We start from the raw sequence: 22,986 nt of genomic DNA, 5'->3' as shown, positions 1-22,986 counted from the left end.
CGAAGGGGCTTAAAGAGTTCAATAAACACATACAACACATTATACCGTACTACCAACCACTACAGAAACACGCAGCAGTGATTACTTCCCTCCACATCGGGTTGGCATCAGTAAGGGCATCCGGCAGTAAACTTGGGCCAAATCCATACCAGTAAATTGGGATAAAGCGAAGAAGAAGAAGAAGAAGAAGAAGAAGAAGAAGACTGAGAAATTTCCTACACCTGTACGCTCCTATTCAGATACGGTATATAGTTATACTTTTTACGAATAAAACACTGTTTGTTTTATCGACCTAATTTAATTTAGGATGACCCAATTAGTACACACACATATATGCCCACACAATTGTATTTGAGAATTAATGACAACAGTTCCCTAATTAATAACTATTTAAAAAGTATCTGTCCTCCTCACAGTAGGTAGTTGGGCTCGCTAGTTTATCCTGGAAGGGGTGATAATCCTGATTGACAAAGCTTCTGCAGCCGCCAGGAAAGATAGGGCTGACGAGGTGGGGAGTGGATCAAATGAGGTGGGTAGGGTTGAGGCTCTCGTCATGGGGGATTCCATTGTTACACATGTGGGGAAAGTGTGTGGAGGAAAGGGAAACAGGGTAGTGTGTTATTCAGGAATTAGGTTAAAGCAGCTGTTGAGGAAAGTAGAAGAGAAGGAGGAGGGAAAGGAGAAAGTGGCAGTGTTTTACGTTGGTACCAACAACGTAAGGCAAGCAGGTATAAGTACCAACATAGTTGGGGATGTGTGGGATCTGGTAAATGCAGCACGGGTTAAGTTTGAGGAAGCGGAGATTGTTATCAGTGGAATACTCTGTGTGAGGGATACTGACTGGAAGGTGATTGGGGATTTAAATGAAACTATGGAGTGGGTACGTGAAAAACTGGGAGGGAGTTTTCTAGATGCTAATGGATGGGTAGCAGGTAGGAATCTGCGCTCAGATGACCTTTACTTAAACCGCAGTGGTACGTATAATTTAGGAAATGTGTTTGGAAGGGTTATAGGGAGGTACATTCAGAGACAAGGGGTGCTCTAGGGAGCGGTGATAAGGTACAGGGTTCTGGAAGTCAAGTAGGGATGATATAAAAATGTTAGTGTTGAACTGTAAAAGTAATGTAAACAAAGGAATAGAATTAAGTAATTTAATAGATATATACTTACCAGGAGGATATATACTTACTAGGAGTTGAGTCATGGCTGAGAAATGATATAATGGATACAGAAATTTTCTCTAGGAACTGAAGTGTGTATCGTAGAGATAGGACAGGAATGGTAGGAGGGGGAGTATTCATTCTGGTGACCGGGTGAGTTGGCCGTGCGGTTAGGAGCGCGCAGCTGTGAGCTTGCATCCGGAAGTTAGTGGGTTTGAACCCCACTGTCGGCAACCCTGAAGATGGTTTTCCGTGGTTTCCCATTTTCACACCAAACAAATGCTGGGGCTGCACCTTAATTCATGCCACGACCGCTTCCTTCCCATTCCTAGGCCTTTTCTGTCCCATCGTCGCCATAAGACCTATCTGTGTCGGAGCGACGTATAGCAAATAGCATTCTGGTGAAAGAAGACTTTATAAGGTACGAAAAAGTTAAGGATGACATACATGAAATTTTAGGTGCAAGGCTCACTTATAAAAATAATAGGCTACTTGATGTCTTTGGAGTGTACAGACCGGGAAAGGATAGCGCTGACTTTGACTTTACTTGACTTATTTCCTGTTGCTCCCTGTGGAGCATAGGCCCTTGGCGAAATTTCTCCACACATTACGGTTTCTGGCCATTTTCTTAACTTCACTCCAGGTCTTGTCAACCTCTGCGATTTTCTTTTCGATCGTCCTCTTCCAGGTCTTCTTGGGCCGGCCTAGCTTTCTGGTGCCTTGTGGGTTCCAGTCCAGCGCCGTCCTCTCAACATCTCCATCCGGCTTCCTTAATGTGTGTCCAATCCAGCGCCATTTCCTCTCCTTGATCTGGTTGTCAATCGGCTGATGATTGGTCATGGTCCAAAGATCCTCATTAGAGATTATGTCCGGCCACCTCACATTTGTTATGCGACGCAGACATCTATTTAATGAACACCTGTAGCTTGTTATTGATCTGTTTTGTAATTTTCCATGTTTCACAGCCGTATAGAAAAAATGACTTTACATTGCTGTTCAACAGGCGAAGCTTAGTCTTCCTGGAGTTGTTTCAATTTTTCCACACGGGGTAGAGCTGGATAAACGAACCATTTGCCTTCGGGATACGGCTTCGAACATCTTCCTCTGCTCCCCTATCCGTTCTAACCGTACTTCCAAGGTAGAAGAAGGACTCAGCTCTCTCAATTTCCTTTCCATGACATCCGAATTAATCCTCATCTCTTTAGTCTTGTTTGTGTTGATCATGAGACCTGCACGTTTCGCTTCCTTCTGCAACCTACTCAGCTTGTCTTCTATGTCCCGGTACCGCTGTGCCATAAGGCAAATGTCGTCTGCGAAGTCAAGATCTTCAAGCCTGTCTCTTATCCCCCATTGAACACCCCTCTTACGTCCTCCTATTACGTTCTTCATCACACTATATAGGACCAGCAGGAACAGAGTGGGAGAAAGAAAACACCCCTGTCTCACTCCAGACTTGACGTTTATCTTTTCTGTTAGTTTCCCTTCATGAAGAACCTTACACTCATATCCCTCGTACATCTCTTTCATGATCTTGATAATCTTTGATGGAATTCTGTATTCCTCGAGGGTCCTCCACACGATTCTTTGGTTTACAGAATCGAAGGCTTTCTCGAAGTCCACGAATGCGAGGTAGAGGATATTCCGCCATTCCGCACTCTGCTCTATGATGATTCGGAGTGTATTGATGAGATCCACACAGCTGCGATGTTGCCGAAATCCAGCCTGTTCCTTTCGAAGCCTTTTTTCTACTGAATCATTTATGCGATTCAGAATGACTCGCAACAGCACTTCGCTTGGAATGGAGAGCAAGAAGATACCTCTCCAGTTATTGCAGTTTGTTATAAGCCTTTTTTCCGGTAACTTGACTATCAGCCCGTTCTTCCAACGGTAGGTATTTTCTCCTCTTTCCATATCTTCTCCAGCAGTGGGTGAAGCAATCTGATTGTAGTATCAAGGTCGGCTTTCAGTACTTCCGGTGGAATATTGTCCAGACCTGGTGCCTTCCCATTTACCTGGTGCCTTCCCATTTTTCATCTGGGTTGGAGAGTCAAGGCTGATTCCTGGATCACTTTCTGCTTCTTCTTCATCTCCTCCTTGCTGCTCTTTTTCCAGTCCCACATCTCTATTAAAAACCTCCGCAAAGTATTCCCTCCATCTACTCAGCTGTTGTTCTCACGTAGTGAGGATTATGCCTGTCTTGCTCTTCACAGGCCTAGTTTTATTAAAACCATTCTTCGAAAGCATCTTTTTGATGCCATAAAGCTCCGTTATATCCTCCCTTTTTGCCTCTTGTTCTGCTTTCTCTGCCTGCTCATCAATCCACTTCCTGTGATCCTTTCGCACATTCCTCTTTACTTCCCTATCTGCTATTGAATACTCAGCTTGTGTTTGAGCCTTCTGCAGTCTAGTCTTGCACATATTTAGCTTGGCCTTTATCTCCTTCCTGTAATATATCTTGTCCCAAATCTGATCAGATATCCATTCTTTCCGCAGGTAGTTTTTGTACCCGAGCTGCTTCTCACTTGTTTACACAAAAAAAATTCTTTACCTCGTTCCATACACTCTCCACATCCTTCTCTATCTCAGAATCCAACACCTGGAATCTGTTGCTAAGTTCTAGTTGAAATTGTTCCTACGTCTGCTGATTCATTAGCTTACCAACATCAAACTTCTTGTGCCGAGTGTAGAACTTTTGGTGAGCGGCCACGACCATTATACGGAAGTTGACGACAACAAGATGATGGTCACTGCCAATATCCGTTCCTCTCTTGTTCCTAACATCTTCCAAACTTCTTCTGAACCTCCTGCTCACCGCAATGTGATCAATAGCGCTGACACTGATTCTGAATTATTTGATAAGATAATCAACTATGTGGGAAACGATATGGAAAGGAACATGATTGTAGCGGGTGATCTCAATTTACCAAATGTCAATTGGGAAGGTAACACAAAAAAATATGAAGCAAAACCAACAAATGGCAAATAAGTTTATATGGGAAGTACAGCTGATTCAGAAAGTGATGGAACCAACTAGAGGGAAGAGTATTCTGGACGTGAAGCTAGTAAAACCAGATGAGATCTGTAGAGAAACCGAAGTAATAGATGGTATTAGTGATCACGAAGCTGTTTTTGTGGTGATTACAAATAAATGTGATAGAAAGGTATTAAAAGTAGGACTATTAGGCAGCATAATTTTGCTGATAAAACAGGCTTGAGGGAGTTTTAAAAACTAACTATAATCGGTGGAAAACGGTAAATAAAAATGTAAACGGATTCTGAGATGGGTTTAAAGCAATTGTTGAGGTATGTGAAAACAGGTTTGTAGCTTTCAAGTTGGTAACGAAAGTTAAAGATCCACTGTATTATAACAGAGAAGTAAGGAGACTAAGAAGGTGGTGCAGGTTGGAAAGAAATAGAGGTAGGAATGGCTGTGGAAGTAAGGAGAATTTGAAGGAACTTACTAGGAAATTGAATCTAGCAAATAAGTCGGCTAAGGACAACATGATGGCAAGCATAATTGGCAGTCATACATATTTTAGTGAAAAATAGACAGAAACAGGTTCGAAGAAGGATATTCCAGTAATCATTGATGAACAAGGGGAGTGTGTATGCGAGGATCTTCCAGAGGCAGAAGTATTCAGTCAGCAGTATGTAAAGATTGTTGGTTACAAGGATAATATTCACATAGGAGGGGGGGGGGCACTAATACTAAAGAAGTATTGAAATTTACCTATGATAACGACATTTACAAAAGGATACACAATTTGATTTTTTTTTAAATTTGTTTCACGTCGCATCGACACAGATAGGTCTTACGGCGACGATGGGATAGGAAGGAGCCAGGAGTGGAAAGGAAGAGGTTGTGGCCTTAATTGAGGCACAGCTCCAGAATTTGCCTGGTGTGAAAATGGGAAACCACGGAAAACCATTTTCAGGGCTGCCGACAGTGGGGTTTGAACCCACTATCACCCGGATGCAAGGTCAGAGAGCTGCGCGCCCCTAACCGCACGGCCTACTCGCCCGGTAGTTGAAAACTAGAAAAAGAGCTGGAATTGATAAGATTTCGGGGGATATACTAAAGACAATGGGTTGGGGTATAGTACCATATCTGAAGTACTTATTTGAATATTGATTGCATGAAGGAGTTATACCAAATGAATGGAGAGATACTGGTCGTCCTTCAAAGTTGTACCTCCAACCCAAAGTCTCACGCTCCAGGACACTGCCTTTGAGGCGGTAGAGGTGGGATATCTCGCTGAGACCGAGGGAAAACCAATCCTGGAGGGTAAACACCTATCGGTGTCGGTGCGACGTAAAGCCAATTGTAAAAAAAAGTAAACGTTACATTCTAGTAATTGATATACATCGTACGGAAGTAGAAATGTGAAAAAATAAATTACGATAAAGATAACGTTTTCAGTTTTACTACAGCAGAACCAGTGGATTCACCAGTTCTGGATAAGGTTCGTTCTTACCTCTCCAGTAGGCCTATTTCCAAAGACATTCTAACGAAGTCCTTAAAATAAAACATACGTATTTCTTCAAGGGCTCCTGTACGCCGTCTTTTCACTAAATGCAAAAATGTACTTTCCCCCTTAAGATCTCCTACGTAAAATGCTTTGTCGAAGTTATTTAAGTTAATCATTTCGCTTTTTATGAGTTCAGTTTACTTCTCAGGATGTAACAATACTGCAGCACGACTATATCGTGCCGAGGATTAGCACTGATAGGTCTTTTTTTTGCTAGGGGCTTTACGTCGCACCGACACAGGTAGGTCTTATGGCGACGATGGGATAGGAAAGGCCTAGGAGTTGGAAGGAATCGGCCGTGGCCTTAATTAAGGTACAGCCCCAGCATTTGCCTGGTGTGAAAATGGGAAACCACGGAAAACCATCTTCAGGGCTGCCGATAGTGGGATTCGAACCTACTATCTCCCGGATGCAAGCTCACAGCCGCACGCCTCTACGCGCACGGCCAGCTCGCCCGGTATTAGCTGATAGTTTTAAGAACCAATTAATTTATTTGCAAAGTAGGCCTGAATGGAAAATCATTTCAAACGCTAAAAGTCATTCACTAAAATTAAAATGATGGGAAAATATCATTTCGAAAATTCAAAGGTATCATGTTTAGTCTCACCTAGTGATGACAGCCACTTAATATCTCTATGCTAAAAAGCCACGTAAAATGAAGTGATGTATTCCCTTCTCTTCCCCCTCGTGTGTGCTTCTACAATTGTAGGGGGCTAACCTTGGTTACCCTCTTCAATTGAAGATCCTCTTCGCGGTGAGGGGGACTAGTAGCTCCTTTCTTGCGATGCCGAATGGAGCCCTATTGGGTAACCGTTCGGCATACAAGGAGGAGGAAGCTAAAGCACCGCTCAACCCTAAGGTGTAACGCGACCCGTGCGGATGGGGTGCATGGCACATGGGAGATGTGTCTTGAACGGAGCCTTCGAGATACTTGGCGCCCTCTCGAAGTAAGTAGCCTTATCCAGGTATGCGGGGCTCTGCCTGGGCGGACATATATTTCCTAGCTACTCGTGGGACCTACATGAGTTCCGTAGCCACCCATAAACCGGAGAGCTCTTCTGGGGCCTCCGAGAGAAATACCAGCACAACAACAACCGAAGGGGACTCTTCGGAGATACCCTCGGACAGTTCGACTTCGACAGTTAGAGGGCTCACTCAAGAGGTGGGCAATCTACAGGTCCAGAAGAAGAAGAAGAAGAAGAATAAGAAGAATAAGAAGAAGAAACAGCACTCTGGCGCTGAAAAGAGGAGATACAAGAAGGCCCTAAAGGCCCGGGAGCAGGCCAAAGAGGGCCTAACTCCTGGGGCTGAGGGGACTTCTACTACCACAACAGCGACAACAGTGGAGGGATCCAATGGGCACAAGAGGCGGGACCCTGAAAAGGGCTCGGCTTCTAGGGCACAGAGGACCCCACCCACTAAGATGCCAGCGGGGAAACGACTTCTGTCGGGGGCAACCCCAGAAGAAGACCGGCAGACCCGCAAGAGACCCAAGGTGGAGTACGCCAGGATAGCCAAAGCTGGGATCAGGATGGCCATAGTACCTGTGGGATATCCTGACCAGCAGCTATCCGAGAAACAGGTGGAAGCTGTGGAAGAGGCTATCACCAATCTGATAGACGAGCTTCCGGAGCAGGGGCCCATTAAGCCTCAGTTCCTGGACTGCTATCTGTCAAGAGGTGCGGCCGTCATCATAGCAGAGAACAACGAAACTGTAGCATGGCTTTCTAGTCTTGTTACAGGTATACAACCGTGGGAAGGAGCCAGGCTCACAATTGTGGGCATGGACAAACTCCTTTCCTACAAGAGAGTCATGGTCTGGATACCAGGACAACCAAAGGACAATAATGTCCTTTTGGGAAGAATGGCACGCCAGAACCATGGCTTAAATCCTACCAGCTGGAAGGTCTACGACCGCAAGGAGGAGAAGAGAGGTGTCCGCCTTGTGGTCAGCATGGACTCCAGGGATGTGGTGAAAGTGGTGGGGAAGATGATCTTCTGCGGGGTGCATGTGGCTACCTTCACCTTGGTGGAGGGCAAGCGTGACAAGCAGAGGACCAACCCCACCACAGATAAAACCGAGACCAGCAGGGGCGAAGAGCTGGAGCCCGGACAGGAACCGGGGCCAGCCAAGCCCCAGGATCCATCGCGGGAGACGGAGCTGCAAGTTCCGGAGACCGCATAAGGTAAAGTATTCTATGAAAGTAAAGAATGATTACTTTCATACAAGCAAATATACAACATTGTATAGCGGCCTCTAGGGTACTTAATAGAAGTATCCAGAAAGGCGGGTTTTCGGTCGCCCTGATACAAGAATCCTGGCTTAGACAGGGACATATCATGGGACTAAAATGTGCAGGTTTCACTCTATTCAGTGGAATAGCAGAGGAGAAGCCTAGAGCATGTATACTAGTTAAGGATCATAACGCTTGGGCTATACCGGGTTTCATTACTAGAGACCTGGTAGCAGTCCTAATGAGATATGAAGAGGGCGGACAGCCAAGAGACTTGGTTGTCTGTTCTGCATATTTCCCAGGAGACTGAATCTCCACCCCCGCCGGAGGAGTTCAAGAGACTGGTGATATACTGTAGGAAACAAGGATTAAACCTCGTAGTAGGATGTGATACCAATGCTCATCATAGCGTTTGGGGAAGTAAAAATACAAACCGAAGGGGAGAGCACCTCATAGAATTTCTATGTACAACTGATCTTGAGATCATGAATATTGGTGATACCCCTACCTTCATTAATAATAGGAGCGAAGGGATCATAGATCTTACCCTGGGTTCCATGGGAATCATGCAGGAATTTAAAGACTGGAAGGTCTCTTTGGAGCCTTCCTTGTCAGATCATAGACACATTGTGTTTTATATAGAGGGCTCCATCAAGATCCCGTCTTACAGAAGCCCTAGACGAACCGATTGGATATCTTTTAGGGAGGACGTGAGGAGGGGACTGGAAGGAGGACCCTCAAACATAATTAAAAACAAAGAGGAGCTGGAGCTCAGTGTGAGTTTTCTCACACGGACACTGGTTACCTCTTATGAATTAAACTGCCCTATTGTTAAGGCAAAAAGAGTAACAGGAAGCTTCAAGTGGAATAGTTATCTTGAACACCTAAGGAGAAATACACGAAGGCTCTGGAATAAATACAGGGAACTTCAGGATCAAGAAAGCCTGGATTCTTACAAAGAATCACAAAGAAGGTACAAGTCAGAAGTCAAAAAGGCTTCTAGGAAATCTTGGAGACAATTTTGTGACTCCAGTGAAAGTCAACATGAAGCGGCAAGGCTTCATAAAATTTTATCCTTGGATAGAAGGGCAAGGCTGGGCTCACTGGAGACTCCTTCTGGTGGATACACATCCACAGAGGGGGAGACCCTGAGCTTATTACTTGATGCCCACTTTCCAGGTTCGGTAATCACGAATAGTGAGGTAGAATCGAGCGGATCCTTCAGACCCGATAAAAGTGGCTGGAGGGAAGCCGCAGAGATTGTCACCCCAAGAAGGGTTAAGTGGGCATTAGAATCCTTTGCCCCTTACAAAAGCCCAGGTGTGGACGGGATCTTCCCGGCGCTTCTTCAGGAGGCGGGGGGGGTCCTTATACCATACCTGGTCAGAATCTTTAGAGCCTGTCTCACTATGGGGTACGTGTACGCCTTGTGGCATCAGGCGAAGGTGGTATATATACCTAAATCCGGAAGGTCTTCATATACTAGACCTAAGGATTATAGACCCATTAGTCTAACGTCTTTTCTACTTAAGACCTTGGAAAGACTGGTGGATAGACATATCAGGGAGAAAGTATTAAGAGACTTTCCCCTGCATTCTCATCAACATGCATATCAACCAGGGAAGTCGGTTGAGACGGCACTACACCAGCTGGTTTCTAGGCTGGAGAGTGCCTTGGATCAGCAACAACTTGCTATGGTTGTATTCCTAGATATAGAAGGGGCCTTTAACTATACATCTGTGGACTCCATAGAACGTAGTCTAGAGAGAAGAGGAGTGAGCAGTATGCTCATAAAATGGATTATGGCCTCACTGCAGGGCCGTCAAGTTCTGTTTACCCTCAACGCTGTAATGTTGAGAGCTAATATAGACAGGGGGTGTCCACAGGGAGGAGTATTATCACCAACATTATGGTGTCTGGTAGTGGATGAACTACTTACCAGGTTAAATGTTGGAGGAATATACGGCCAAGGCTATGCAGACGTCATAAGCCTGATGGCGGTAGGAAATTTCCCCAGTACGGTTTCCGAACTCGTACAGAGCTCTCTACGCAGGGTGGAAAGATGGTGCCACGAGACAGACTTGTCGGTTAATCCCGATAAGACGGAGCTCGTGGTATTTACCAGGAGGAGGAGGCTAGACGGACAGTCAGATCCTTTCTTATTTGGGAAAAAATTAGTTAAGACAACCTCGGTTAAGTACCTAGGGGTAATCCTTGAGGCAAGACTGAGTTGGAAGAAACATATAGATCATAAGGTGGATAAGGCTCGCAAGATTATGTGGGCCTGTCGCAGGGCCGTCGGGAAGACTTAGGGCCTAAGACCTAAGGTGGTCCAGTGGCTCTATATCTCCATTGTACGGCGCACGATCACCTATGCATCTATAGTCTGGTGGCCAGGCTCAGAGAGTAAAACTGTGAGCACCAAGTTAAACAGTGTCCAAAGACTTGCGTGTCTAGGAATAACAGGGGCACTGGATACTACACCATTATGTGCAATGGAGACCATCCTAGGTTTTCCCCCCTTACATTTATATGTTAAGGTAATAGCGGGAATTAGTGCCTATCGCCTTTGGTCACTCGGAGGATGGTCCTTCAAAAACCCGAATAGAGGTCATGCCTCTATTCTTACAAGGCTTCACCAGACTTGCCCTATGACAATGATGATCGGGGATCTGATGAAGCCTAGCTTTAATTTGAATTATAAATTTACAGTGGTGATACCCACAAGGGAGGAGTGGGCCGCGGACGCTGGGGCCCGTCTTAAGTCTGGGGGCTGTACATGGTACACAGATGGCTCGCGGACGGAGACGGGCACAGGCGCCGGAGTCTGGGGGCATAAGATAAGGCTCTCCCTTCCTATGGGTAAATATGCTACTGTTTTCCAGGCTGAAGTATACGCAATACTAGCCTGTGCTGTAAATATATGGAATATGCCTGGACACAGAAGACACATCACTATTTGTAGTGATAGCCAGGCAGCGCTAAAAGCACTATGTGCAGTTAAAACAACATCAAAACTGGTATGGGAATGCCAAAGGATGTTAGATCAGCTGTGTGAGCTTAGCTCAGTTACCCTATTATGGGTTCCTGGGCACCCAGGTATCAGTGGAAATGAAGAAGCTGATAAACTAGCGAAACAGGGCTCAATGGGTTCCTTCACAGGACCAGAGCCCTTCCTGGGAGTGTCACTCCGAAGTGTGAGACTGGCAATATCCCAATGGATAAACCAGTCTCACCTAGATATTTGGAAGAGGTTAACCATAGCAAGACAGGCACGTGAACTTATCAAAGGGCCTAGTGAAAGCTATAAAAAGGTCCTAATGAATTTGAATAGGACCAGAATGAGAATGGTAGTTGGACTGTTAACAGGCCACAATACCTTACAGAGACACCTACACATCATGAAAATCACCCAGGATCCGATGTGTAGACGATGCGGTAAGGAGGAGGAGACCTCCGCGCATGTGTTATGTCAGTGCGAGGCTTTTGCAAGCACTAGACATCGATACCTGGGCTCACATTTTGTGAGCCTGGAGGACATCAGGAATGCCAAAATCCGGACACTGGTATCCTTTATAGGAGCACTAGGGCTGGACTAGGCAAACCCGTTAAAGGGGCACAAAGGGTCTTCATAGACCTACGTGTGGAGCTCTGTGAAAACAGGGCTCACCCATTTTTTTATCTATCTATCTATCTATCCCTTCTCTTGCAAACTTTTGTATTATTCCAGCCCCAAGCGTAAAAAAGTGGCGATTTCTTTAAGACTAACATTCTGCAAAGTAATTGCAATTTTACCAATTACATTTTGTAAAATTAATTAAGTAAAATATTTCTCAAGTAACTGTAATCGAACACAATTAATTGTTTTTCTTGTGCACTTCCCATCACTGCATCTTTTGAACAGACAATCGTCATTTATCTATTATTGATTATACCATGAACTATACAAGTACCTTTCTTTACTTATGCCGTTCTTCCAGGCGATTCGAATAATTCCATTGATGGCCATATCTACTGGGATAACTTCAGAGTAAGAATCTCCCTTTACATGCATCGATCGCAGAACGCCCTTTCCACCAGCGACCAGCAGTCCTATTGGTCCATTGAGGTTGTCGACCCAACCAGGGAAGGGGTCATGCCATGTTGGAGTCACTGTAACAAGATACGTGAAAAGTATGTGTAACGAACAAGATAATATATCATGTGTTCATCTTCATCACCTCTATAATATGAAAACAGAAATGGAAAAATTACACGATGAGAACTACCCTTCTAATGTTTCATGAACTGGATATTTTTCTTCTTGTCAGCAGGCATAATTTTGCTGAGTGACTTACCAGGGAGGCAGTAGTTCGAATATTCCTCATTACAAATGAGATTATCGAAAAGGAAGTCACATCTTGGTTTAATGAGAAGACATAATTTTCTGTACTGCCTCGACAGAGTGAATATAATAAATTCAGTGGTTCAAAACGTGATCAATTTTCAAATATAATTGGGTGAGTAGTCAATAAAAAGTTTAGCCTCAAATCTCTCCAGAACCATTAAATATCGATATTCTGTTTATTATTATTGTACCGGTTGGTACACCTCTACGCCGCACATTTGAATTTTCCGCCTTTAAGTACTCCTCTACAGGAGAAACTCTGAACTTTAACAACTGTATCAACTTATAAGTTTTCTCAGAAGATGGCACTACCATAAATTGTGTAATTACAAAGTTGTCAATACTGTGCGGAGTTCAACTCGTTTTGTTTTCCATTAATCAAGAAGTGTGGACATTCTCTTATAGATGTCTCTACTAAAAAACTATGATCATGAACCCTGGGGCGAAGTGAAGGAACTTTTCTTGAAGATATTTTGTACTCATAAGTTTTCCTATAACTAAATTTCGTTCTTTCATTTGTGGGTTGGCAATATAAATATTTTCTTTCCGCCAGCTTTGAACTTAGCCAATCCAGAATTTCTGTAATTAATCTTTGACCAATCGTGTCCTCCTTCTTCAATTTTGATGTGTAAATTTTAGCCAGCCAATAAAGTCGAGTGGGTGTGTCTTAATTATTCATGAAAGGTCTCGAACCTTCCCTGAGTGTATAAAAACTGCTGATTTTCACGGCTCCTGGCCACTCGAACAACATCTAGCCTAGTGTATGGAAGTGTAGCAGGAGGCGGGAAGCGCCTCTTTCATCCGGCAGCAGCTCTTCACCAAGGTAATGGCCACTTAACTTCTTTATTTCTCGCTAGCTCAGCAGTCTAAACCGCGGGGAAGGTCCGAAACCTTTACTACGTAACCTATCTTGTAACATGTAATTTGCCGTCGCTTTTGTAAAAACATCTATCTTTAACTGTAAATCGGGGATAGAGAGTGCTTTACCCTCTTGAGCTCCCCTTCATTTTTGGTTTCAGGTGACTACGTTTTGTAACTGTTTCTTCCCTTCTGTATTGTCTTAAAGTTTTCTCATACGAGTCACCTCCCTAGCTTGGGAATAGCCCCTGTGTCATCGGCCTAGTGCCTCTTAGGTTTTAAAATGTGTATTTAGGAGTGCTAATTCACGCCTCCTTTCCTTTCTTGCATTTAGGGCCATTTAAATTAACCTATTATTTTTCTTTTTATTTTAAGGCCCTGTAGGCTGGGTACGAGATACCCCTGTTTAATTCTTGTAAGTTGTGCCTTGATGGCAAGTGATTGTAAAGTATGGTATTACCCTTATAAGCTTGAAAAATTGAGAGCGGGTTAGCTCTTTTATTTTTTGGTAAAAGTGCCTCTAGGAGGCCTGACATGTTTTTTTGGAGCTTATGCTCTTTGAATGAAGGGGTTTTCTGCCCTTTGAACAAATGAGTGTACCTTGGTAAAGTTGGGCTAGTAGCTCAAGGATTGTGTAATTGGGGCTCGAAGCCCAGAACTTTTAAGGACCCCGAAACTCGGGCTTTCGTTTGTAAAATTATACCTTGTACCTGATTTGTGGATAGTGGTTGAGTTGTTGTTATCTGTTTAAATTCTATGTAAAATTTGTTAAGTTTTTCTACTTTTGAAAATATAACCTTTATTGAAATTTTAATTCATCTTTCGGCCTTGTAGTTAGACCCATTCCAGCCCGCACCTTCTTTCACCTCTGCAGTCCACGGGTAACTCCGTAACAATTATTATTATTATTATTATTATTATTATTATTATTATTATTATTATTATTATTATTATTATTATTATTATTATTATTATTATTATTACTTAATCCGTTTACCTTCCAGTGTTGGCTTTTCACAGTGACTCAGCGAGGGATCCTACTTCTAGCAGTGTCCTCACCCAGGCGGCCTCACCTGCTATGCTGAACTGGGGCCTTGCCGGGGATGGGGAGATTGGAAAGGATAGGTATGGAAGAGGGAAGTAAGCGGCCTTGGCCTTCAGTTAGGTACAATCCCAGCATTTGCCTGGAGAAGAAGTGGGAAACCACGGAAAACCACTTGGAGAATGGCTGAGGCGGGAATCGGATCCCTTCTACCCATCTGACCTCCCGGGGCTGAGTGGGGACCGTTCCAGGGCTCGTATCACTTTTCAAATTTCGTGGCAGAGCCTAGAATCGAACCTCGGCCTCCGGGGGTGGCAGCTACTCACACTAACCACTATACCACAGAGTAGTAGTAACTACTCCTAATAATAATATCGTCGCCGTAAGACCTATCTGTGTCGGTGCGACGTAAAACAACTAGCAAATAATAATAATAATAATAATAATAATAATAATAATAATAATAATAATAATAATAATATTTTTTTTTGCTAGGGGCTTTACGTCGCACCGACACAGATAGGTCTTATGGCGACGATGGGATAGGAAAGGCCTAGGAGTTGGAAGGAAGCGGCCGTGGCCTTAATTAAGGTACAGCCCCAGCATTTGCCTGGTGTGAAAATGGGAAACCACGGAAAACCATCTTCAGGGCTGCCGATAGTGGGATTCGAACCTACTATCTCCCGGATGCAAGCTCACAGCCACGCGCCTCTACGCGCACGGCCAACTCGCCCGGTAATAATAATAATAATAATAATAATAATAATAATAATAATAATAATAATAAAATTAATAATAATAATACCGATCAAGTGGCTGCGTGGTTTGGGTCACGTAGCTATCAGCATGCATTCGGGAGATAGTGGGTTCGAACGCCACTGTTGATAGACCTGAAGAGGGTTTTTGTGGTTTCCATTTTCACACCAGGCACGGCCACGGTCGTTTCCTTCCCACTCCTAGCCTTCTCCTGTACTATCGTCGCCATAAGACCTACCAGTGTCGGTGTGACGTAGAGCAAATTGTGAAAAAAAAAAAGATGGTCTCAATTACCGTGTATAGACATGCCAATATGACATATGCCTACGCGCCAATTTCGACGTTCCGTTTTACGCTACCAGATGGCAGAGTAAACCGGATCTCAGCTGGGCGACCCAAGGTTGTGTATTAATTAACTGTGTCAGGTACACATCACATGTGTCACCAGAGACACCGTACGATATGGAGTGCCGAATCGGCTATACTTCTCCCTTAAAAAATCCGACTACATCTGCCGGATTTGGTCCCGCGATCTTGTGACCCTTAGGCCAACACTCTACCACTGATCAACAGAGGTGCTCATTTATCTGTAATATCTGGGAAGAGGATTTGGGGAGATGTGGTGAAACTTGAAATTGGAACTAGCCTACACATTACCTGGTGAAAGTGCAGGGAAACGATGGAAAATTCACATTTACGATGGCCGTCCATTATCACTGTAGCCAAACAAGCGAGTTGGCTGCGTGATACGTTCCCCGTTGCTGTTAGCTTGCCTTCGTGAGATAGTAGGTTCGAACTCCACCATCAGCATACGTGAATATGATTTTCTGTGGTTTCCCACTTCTACACCATTTTCAGGGCACAGTTCGCTTCTTTCCCAGTCATGATTTTCTGTGGTTTCCCAGTTCCACACCATTTTCAGGGCACAGTTCGCTTCTTTCCCAGTCATGGTTTTCTGTGGTTTCCCAGTTCCACACCATTTTCATGGCACAGTTCGCTTTTTTCCCAGTCATGGTTTTCTGTGGTTTCCCAGTTCCACGCCATTTTCATGGCACAGTTCGCTTCTTTCCCAGTCCCGGCGCTTGCCTATCTCACCGTCGCCGAAGACCTACGTGAGTTAGTACAACGTTAAACACCAGCAAAAGTAATAAATATGTATAGCCCGGAATCGAATCAATCACCTTGGCTTTCCAGATCTCGAATGGTGTTTGACCTGACAAACAGCTGTCATCTGTTTAATATAAAGAAGTTGCTAAAAGGAAAGAAAGAATAAAATACGAAGTTGGTACTCGAATGTGACATGGACTTACCTATGGAAGGTCGTGCGATGGTGACGGGCAACGTGGGGTAGTATGACTCAACAAGCTTCTCGGCTAAACGCTTGGAGAACGTATACGTATTGGGGTGAGGTTTCAGCAACCTGAAAAACACACATAACACGATAATTACCCGAGTTGTTAATTTATTTACCATAATATTTGCAAGAAATATGCGAGGTCTGGTGAAAAATGGCGAAATCCAACCCCCTATACATCAAAATGTCTCACAGATTCAGTCGAAGACTAAAATGTGGTGTGATAACACAATATATAAATAATAAACTACAGTGACATTCTCTCCCTCTCTCCCTCACACACACACACACACACACACACACACACACGCTCTCTTTTTCTCTCCTTCGTAACCATTATATCAATCATTGATACCTACGATAACATTTTTTTAAAAGGGTGATAAACATTAAGCGGATAATTACGGACCAGTCAGCTTGACATGTGTTGCATGTAAGCCAGGGCCTCTCAGAGTGCATGCACCTGATGCATATAATGTGCACGGTGCACAAGACGACTTCGCTTGGTTGACCAGAGTGCAGACCCCCCCCCCACTCCTCGATTTGGAGCAATAGCGCTGTCTCTCTCTTTCCCCACGACTGTCTCACTCGCTCCGTCTGTCTCTCTCTTCCTCACTTGCTCCGTAGCGCTCCAAATCCGAGCCGAGTTGAGCCGAGTTGCGCCCATCTTAGCCGTGTAGCCCAGAGACGAAGCGTTGGTCCGAGCCGACCCGAGTGGGACCGATGCACTGTGCACAGGAATTCTGCGCCTCAATTTGCACGCGTGAGATTTTGGGCGTTTGAGAGGCCCTGATGTAAGCTTTGGGAAAGCATTTTTCCTTATTATATTCAACTCATTTGTCAAATTACTAACGGGTTAGTTAGAAAGAAGCTCGGGCTTAGGAAATTCTATTCCATCTTATAGAATTCCAGCAAGATATAGCAGTTATTTTAGATTCAGGAGGACAAATGGACTGTATCGCTATTGACATATACAAGGCTTTTGATAGGGAACGTCATGGTAGACTACTGAAAAAAGTGAGGGATATTGGACTAGACAAAAAGAGTGACTGAACGGGTGGCAAAATTTCGAGAAAATAGAACTCAATGATTTAGAGTAGTGAATCATTATCTAACCCTGTAATGATTAAAAGGGAAGTTCCACAAGGCAATACTATTGGACTTTTATATTTTCTTACATATATATAAAGGTTATGAGCAAATTTTTAGGTGCAAATTTCAGATGAAAAAAGGAAGGGAAAAGGTTTTCAAATAAGGTAAAAAAGGGACAAAAGGTGGTGTTTAATTAAACTAATTCAACGATTTCTCTTTCCTCTATTCTAGTTTATTGAATTACAAACAAGTACATCAAATTATCACTCATCAAAAGAAGGAAAAATCATGAAGCTGCTGTACTTCAAGATATTAAGCATCTCTACATTTTTAAAAGTATGTCTGTTTCTATTAGGGGATAGAATATCTTTCTAGATGCTAAAGCTTCTTTCGACATCCACAGAAACCAGTCGGGCAAACCTCGTATTCACTCGGAATGGCAACTCTACAGATGTGGCGAATTCCTCAATGTCTTGATTCTTCTGAAGACTAGACCCAAGTTCGTCTTTGGCAAAGCCATCTAAACTGCTCCCTCACGGAAGTAAAACTATCCCATTGTTTTTCCTTTCCCAGACCTTGTTCTCCTAATCGTTTAATCACTGCAGTCAGGTACTTGTAACTAAGTACACAATATAGTTCTGTCCGCAAATTATGTATTTTCTCCGGTAACAGAAGTTGCTGTGCCTTGAAAATTGCACCTGTGTCGGCTGGATCCAAAGAAAGCACAAATTCCCTAATTTTGTCAAAATTCTCACACAACATAGCAGCACACTCAATCCACGATCCCCAGCAAGTAATGACCGGGAAATTTGGAAGGGGCAGGCCAGTGGTTTCCCTGAAGGCAACAACACGACTCGGAGATACCAATAGAATCTTCTTCAGGGCAGAGATGAATTGATTTGCGATGTCGTATTTGTTCCTTATGGATTCACAGAGACAGTGAAGGGAATGAACCAAGCATGTCACATGCTTCAACTTAGGAAATAAAGGTTTCAATAGGTTAACAGCTGAACCATGTATGGAGCTTGGTCCGTAACCACAAGAAGAAGATTTTCAAACTCGATACCAGTAGGTCAGAGTTTTTGGTAATCCATAATTGATTGTATTACTGTACTGGCACTGGCTTTCTGCAGCTCATACATTTTTAACAACATGGGCTCAACGTTCTCCCCTGCTAAGGGAAAAACTAAAATGTTCAAAACATATCGTTCCATTGAGTCTATGGTTTCATCCACAATAATTCCCACATCGCAATTAGACACTTTCTCCTTTATTCCTTGTATGGTTTCTTGGTAAACAGGCTCCATGTAGTTTTTTCTTAAAGTACTCTCATCGGGCATTGACATCTTTGTGTATTTTTCAAGAAATCCTTGAAGGCTGCATGGTTCACCGTATTGAGTGGAATTACTCCTTGTGTAGGAGCTACACACAAATCAATGTTTAATTCCTTCAACTCACTCTTACGCTCACTCGCTCACTTGCTGTCCACACTCTCTTATAACACCGCGACAGTTACCAGAATGTTGTCATTCATACTGGAACTGCAGTCTCAGCGATTTCTAGTAGCTTCGAGCAGAACCCAGTCTCAGTTCTCGGTACAACGTGGGTGCGGTTGCTGACATCTCTGTGTCACCAGTCTGCGCCTCCATGCGATCAGATGACTTCTCTCACAGTAGTGATGGGCATATCGAATGTTTCCTGCTATCGATTGTTAAACGATAGTCCAGGAGAACAACCGAATGTTTTTATTCGATAGTTTTCATTCGGTTTCCGAATTGCTGGCATTCGTTACGGTAGCTACTAATTACTGCAATATGCACGCTTTTTACAGTGTACGGTCTTATATCTACTCTGATCCTTGCAATTTCGGCTCCCACAAGATCTGTGCTAATCATTAGGAACAATTTATAGAATACTCATTATTAACATTATGGACACTGGGACCACATAGGCCTACTTATTTTAATATGAAATATTTAATGGTGCACTTTGTCAGTTTTAGGTTAGGCAATCTCTCTTCGTAGGAGGAAGTACAGTAAAATACATTTTTATTTATTTAACTGGTATCATGTCAAACAATATACATGTGCAAACAGCCGTTAAACATAGCTCTCTTCAAAGCTGTCATAGATTTTCAGATACTTACATTATATTTTAAAAAATTGCATTTTAACATGAAAAAATACAACCAAACCGCGAACTAAATGAAACACACATGTAATAGAGCAATAAGCATTTATATGTGCAGTCACTAATAATATGTCGTGGTAAAAAGTACATAAAGTAGCTAGATCAAATGTTTTCATTCTGTGCACATAGAACAGGTTAGGATAACTAAAACAATATGTTAAACTTGCAGTATAATTAATCAGACACTTAGGCTACCACTGTCTTCCTATAATCAAAGATTTTTGTTCAGGAATATTAAAAGATCTAAATGTTTTGCTTTCAGCCTGTTTCTTCTTTCACTCATCTGGACAGCTTTCGAAAATATTATTCCTGCTGGAACAAATATTGCAGGAACTGTGAGATTTTTCTGTGACAATGTGTATAAGAGTTCCATGGCAGATTTGTGTGTCATCCAGAATTCTGCTGGACTGCTTTTTTTGCCCATGTAATGGAGAGAATAATATTTACGGACCATCATTGGATAATATTTAAAATTCGCGCGCGATAGTTGCTCTCCTAGACCGTAATACTATTGCATTGGTTCCTATCGTTTCCTTAACATTTGATTTACGTACTATCGTTTTGAGCGAAGTGGGAGCAACTGCTGCAGGAGAATTCAGTATCATATAGACCGAATGAAACATCGAATGTTGTTGAAAATAATCGAATGAAACGGTAGTTTGAGACTATCGAATAATTCGATAGTTTTCATTCGGAATGCCCATCGCTATCTCACAGTAACAAACTCACATTCACGAATAGCAGGCTACTGATTCTGGTGGGATAGAATCACTCATTGGCAACTGCATTATTGCGGGTTACATTATAGCGGTAAAGCGAGAGAAAGAAGTTTTGTGGAACACACAATTATTTTCCATTGTTGCAGGTGTGCTTTCAACTCCCGCACGGTGTTTACTGAAAGAGGTAGGCTTACTATTCGCACGTACACAGCAAGCTGAGGAGACGTTAATCGAAAGTTATATATTTTATATTGATTAGAAAACTTATAGAATAAATTGGAATTAAACTTAAAAGAAAAAAGGGAGAAAAGGGAATTATGAGAATGGTTGGGGGAAAAGGGATAAAGGTGCTTCTTTTCGCAACTAGAAACAACATTTCACACAATGATATCTTTCCGAAAGCTTTAATTTACCCCAACAAAAAAGGTGCGCACCTAAAAATCCTAATTCTGGTTATGAGTGAAGACCAGCAATTTGTGGATGATGTTATATACTGTATAGAGCAGAGGTGTTTACTTCGAGCTTTTGGCCCTGCGGGTACACGAGCGAGCGATCAATGTGTGCGCTTCAGTGACAACAATATTGTGGTTACGTCACAGGCCTTGAAGGTCAATGAATAGTGTGAACGTTATTTCTTATCGTTTTTGAGTCCCACTAACTACTTACGAAGGTTTTGGGAGAAACCGAGGTGACGTAATTTTGTCCCGCAGGAGTTCTTTAACGTACTACCGATACGAGGCCACCCATTTGCAGACATAAAAGTAAGAAATATTCACTACCATGAACAATATTGCACTATTCAACGTAAGGGAACTCAAAAATATTATCCGTGTGTACCAAATCTTACCTTTCCATTATCTCTGAGAGATACCGCGAGTTAGAAGAATATTATTCATTTATATGAGTTACGTGGGACGTAATTAATCATCAACGGCGTACATTTGTATGCGCAGAAACGATCTATTAATCTGCCTAAACGTGGTCTCTGCGGTATTGCTTTATGTAACTGTGGTTACTTTCGTCAAGATTTATAATGTGTGATAATGATGATGATAATTATACGGGCGAGTTGGCCGTGCGGTTAGCGGCGCGCAGCTGTGAGCTCGCATCCGGGAGATAGTGGGTTCGAATCGCATTGTCGTCAGTCCTGAAGATGGTTTTCCGTGGCTTCCCATTTTCACAGCAGACAAATGCTGGGGCTGTACATGGGCCCCAATTTGTCCTCTCAAATTGCAACTTTATCTTCATACTAGCAAGATACCCGTGCTTCGCTACGGTGTAACACTGAAATTTATAATTGAATGCTTAACGTTTTATATATAATCCGCCGAAATTCGTGATCTGACTCGTTTTCTGAGAGATTACGGCAAAGTTCCTCCCATGTTCAATTTTTATTTCCAGCAATCGATTTCGTACTTCCCGGGCTAGGTCCAGGTATTCCACCCGTCAGTTGGCTCCCTAAATATTTGCCATTTTTTCCTATAAGCATTTTTAATATGGATCAAATCCTTGAGGAGATCTTGGGTGCCTTGGCGGTACTGAACCCGCGGCCGGACTGCAATAGTAGTCATTACCAGTCCAGGACCCGTTTCCAGCGCGGTCCGCACATTTGACGACGGTCCAGAACATTATTATTATTATTATTATTATTATTATTATTATTATTATTATTATTATTATTATTATTATTATTATTATTATTATTATTATTAGATGTTCTGGACCCCACAGCAAGATGCAAGACCGCTACTTGGCGGTGAAATACATCTGCTGCCATTGTCATTGTTGAAAATGTGACCAGCACCATTGTCGCGCGTAGGCAAGTGTGCGGGATTTCCGACGACACGAATGACATACTTCCGTGCATTATTGACCTTATTATAGAGGTAAATAATTTGACGGTCAATCTCATTCCTATCGTTTATTTCAAATGTGTTTACATTTTTATTTATATGCCAGGAGAATCTACTGAAATCTAAGAACGTTTTCCGAAGGAAAAATGGCTATTGAAAACGAACCCAGGAAAGATTCAAAATGATCGGTTTATGATCAGAATAAGTACATCGAAAATCTACAGCCTGTTTCCAGTCATTCGATAGGGTCAGGAATGGAATGAATAAAGCCCCATCTAGCGGCGACAATAGGAATTGTGCCGGCTCCCGAAGCACTCCTCTGGGGCAATGATCGATGAATGACAAATGAAATGCAATATTGGACAGTGTTGCTGGAATGAATGATGACGGGGAAAACCGGAGCATCCGGAGAAAAACTCTGCCCCGCCTCCGTTTTGTCCAGCACGAATGTCACATGGAGTGACCGGGATTTGAACCACGGAACCCAGCTGTGAGAGGCCGGCGCGCTGCCGCCTGAGCAACGGAGGCTCCTTATAAGTACATTATGAACAGTAAAATCAATTGGTCTCACCTCCTTTTACACCCCACCGCCGTTAAGTTTATTTAACCACCCCCGAAAAAAATTAAAAGAAGGCGTGTTTCTTTATGTTTAAAGAAGGTTCCAATGTTCACGTCTATTACCTTCAGTTTTGAGATATAAGTATCCCCATAAAAATAATTAAGTTTTTCACTTCCTTTCACACTCCTCCCCCCCCCCCCACACAGTGAATTTTCCAGCAAAAAATACATGTTTATTTAATAGTAAAGGATCT

At 43.0% G+C, this 22,986-nt stretch overlaps 1 protein-coding gene across 2 annotated transcripts in view; it reads right to left on the bottom strand.

Annotated features, from left to right (window-relative positions):
- LOC136862736 (putative fatty acyl-CoA reductase CG5065) overlaps positions 1-22,986 on the bottom strand; it is a 331,924-nt gene that overhangs the window by 27,545 nt on the left and 281,393 nt on the right. For both annotated transcript variants that reach the window (XM_067138961.2, XM_067138962.2), the window contains 2 exons: positions 16,277-16,386; positions 11,877-12,075 (listed from right to left, as the gene is read on the bottom strand). In XM_067138961.2, coding sequence (XP_066995062.2) covers positions 11,877-12,075; positions 16,277-16,386 — 309 coding nt within the window. The remainder of the gene's footprint in view (positions 1-11,876; positions 12,076-16,276; positions 16,387-22,986) is intronic.

The sequence above is a fragment of the Anabrus simplex genome, chromosome 2 (genome assembly GCF_040414725.1).
Source record: "Anabrus simplex isolate iqAnaSimp1 chromosome 2, ASM4041472v1, whole genome shotgun sequence".
NCBI classification, from domain to species: domain Eukaryota; kingdom Metazoa; phylum Arthropoda; class Insecta; order Orthoptera; family Tettigoniidae; genus Anabrus; species Anabrus simplex.
This window is presented reverse-complemented; position numbering and strand designations above follow the sequence as displayed.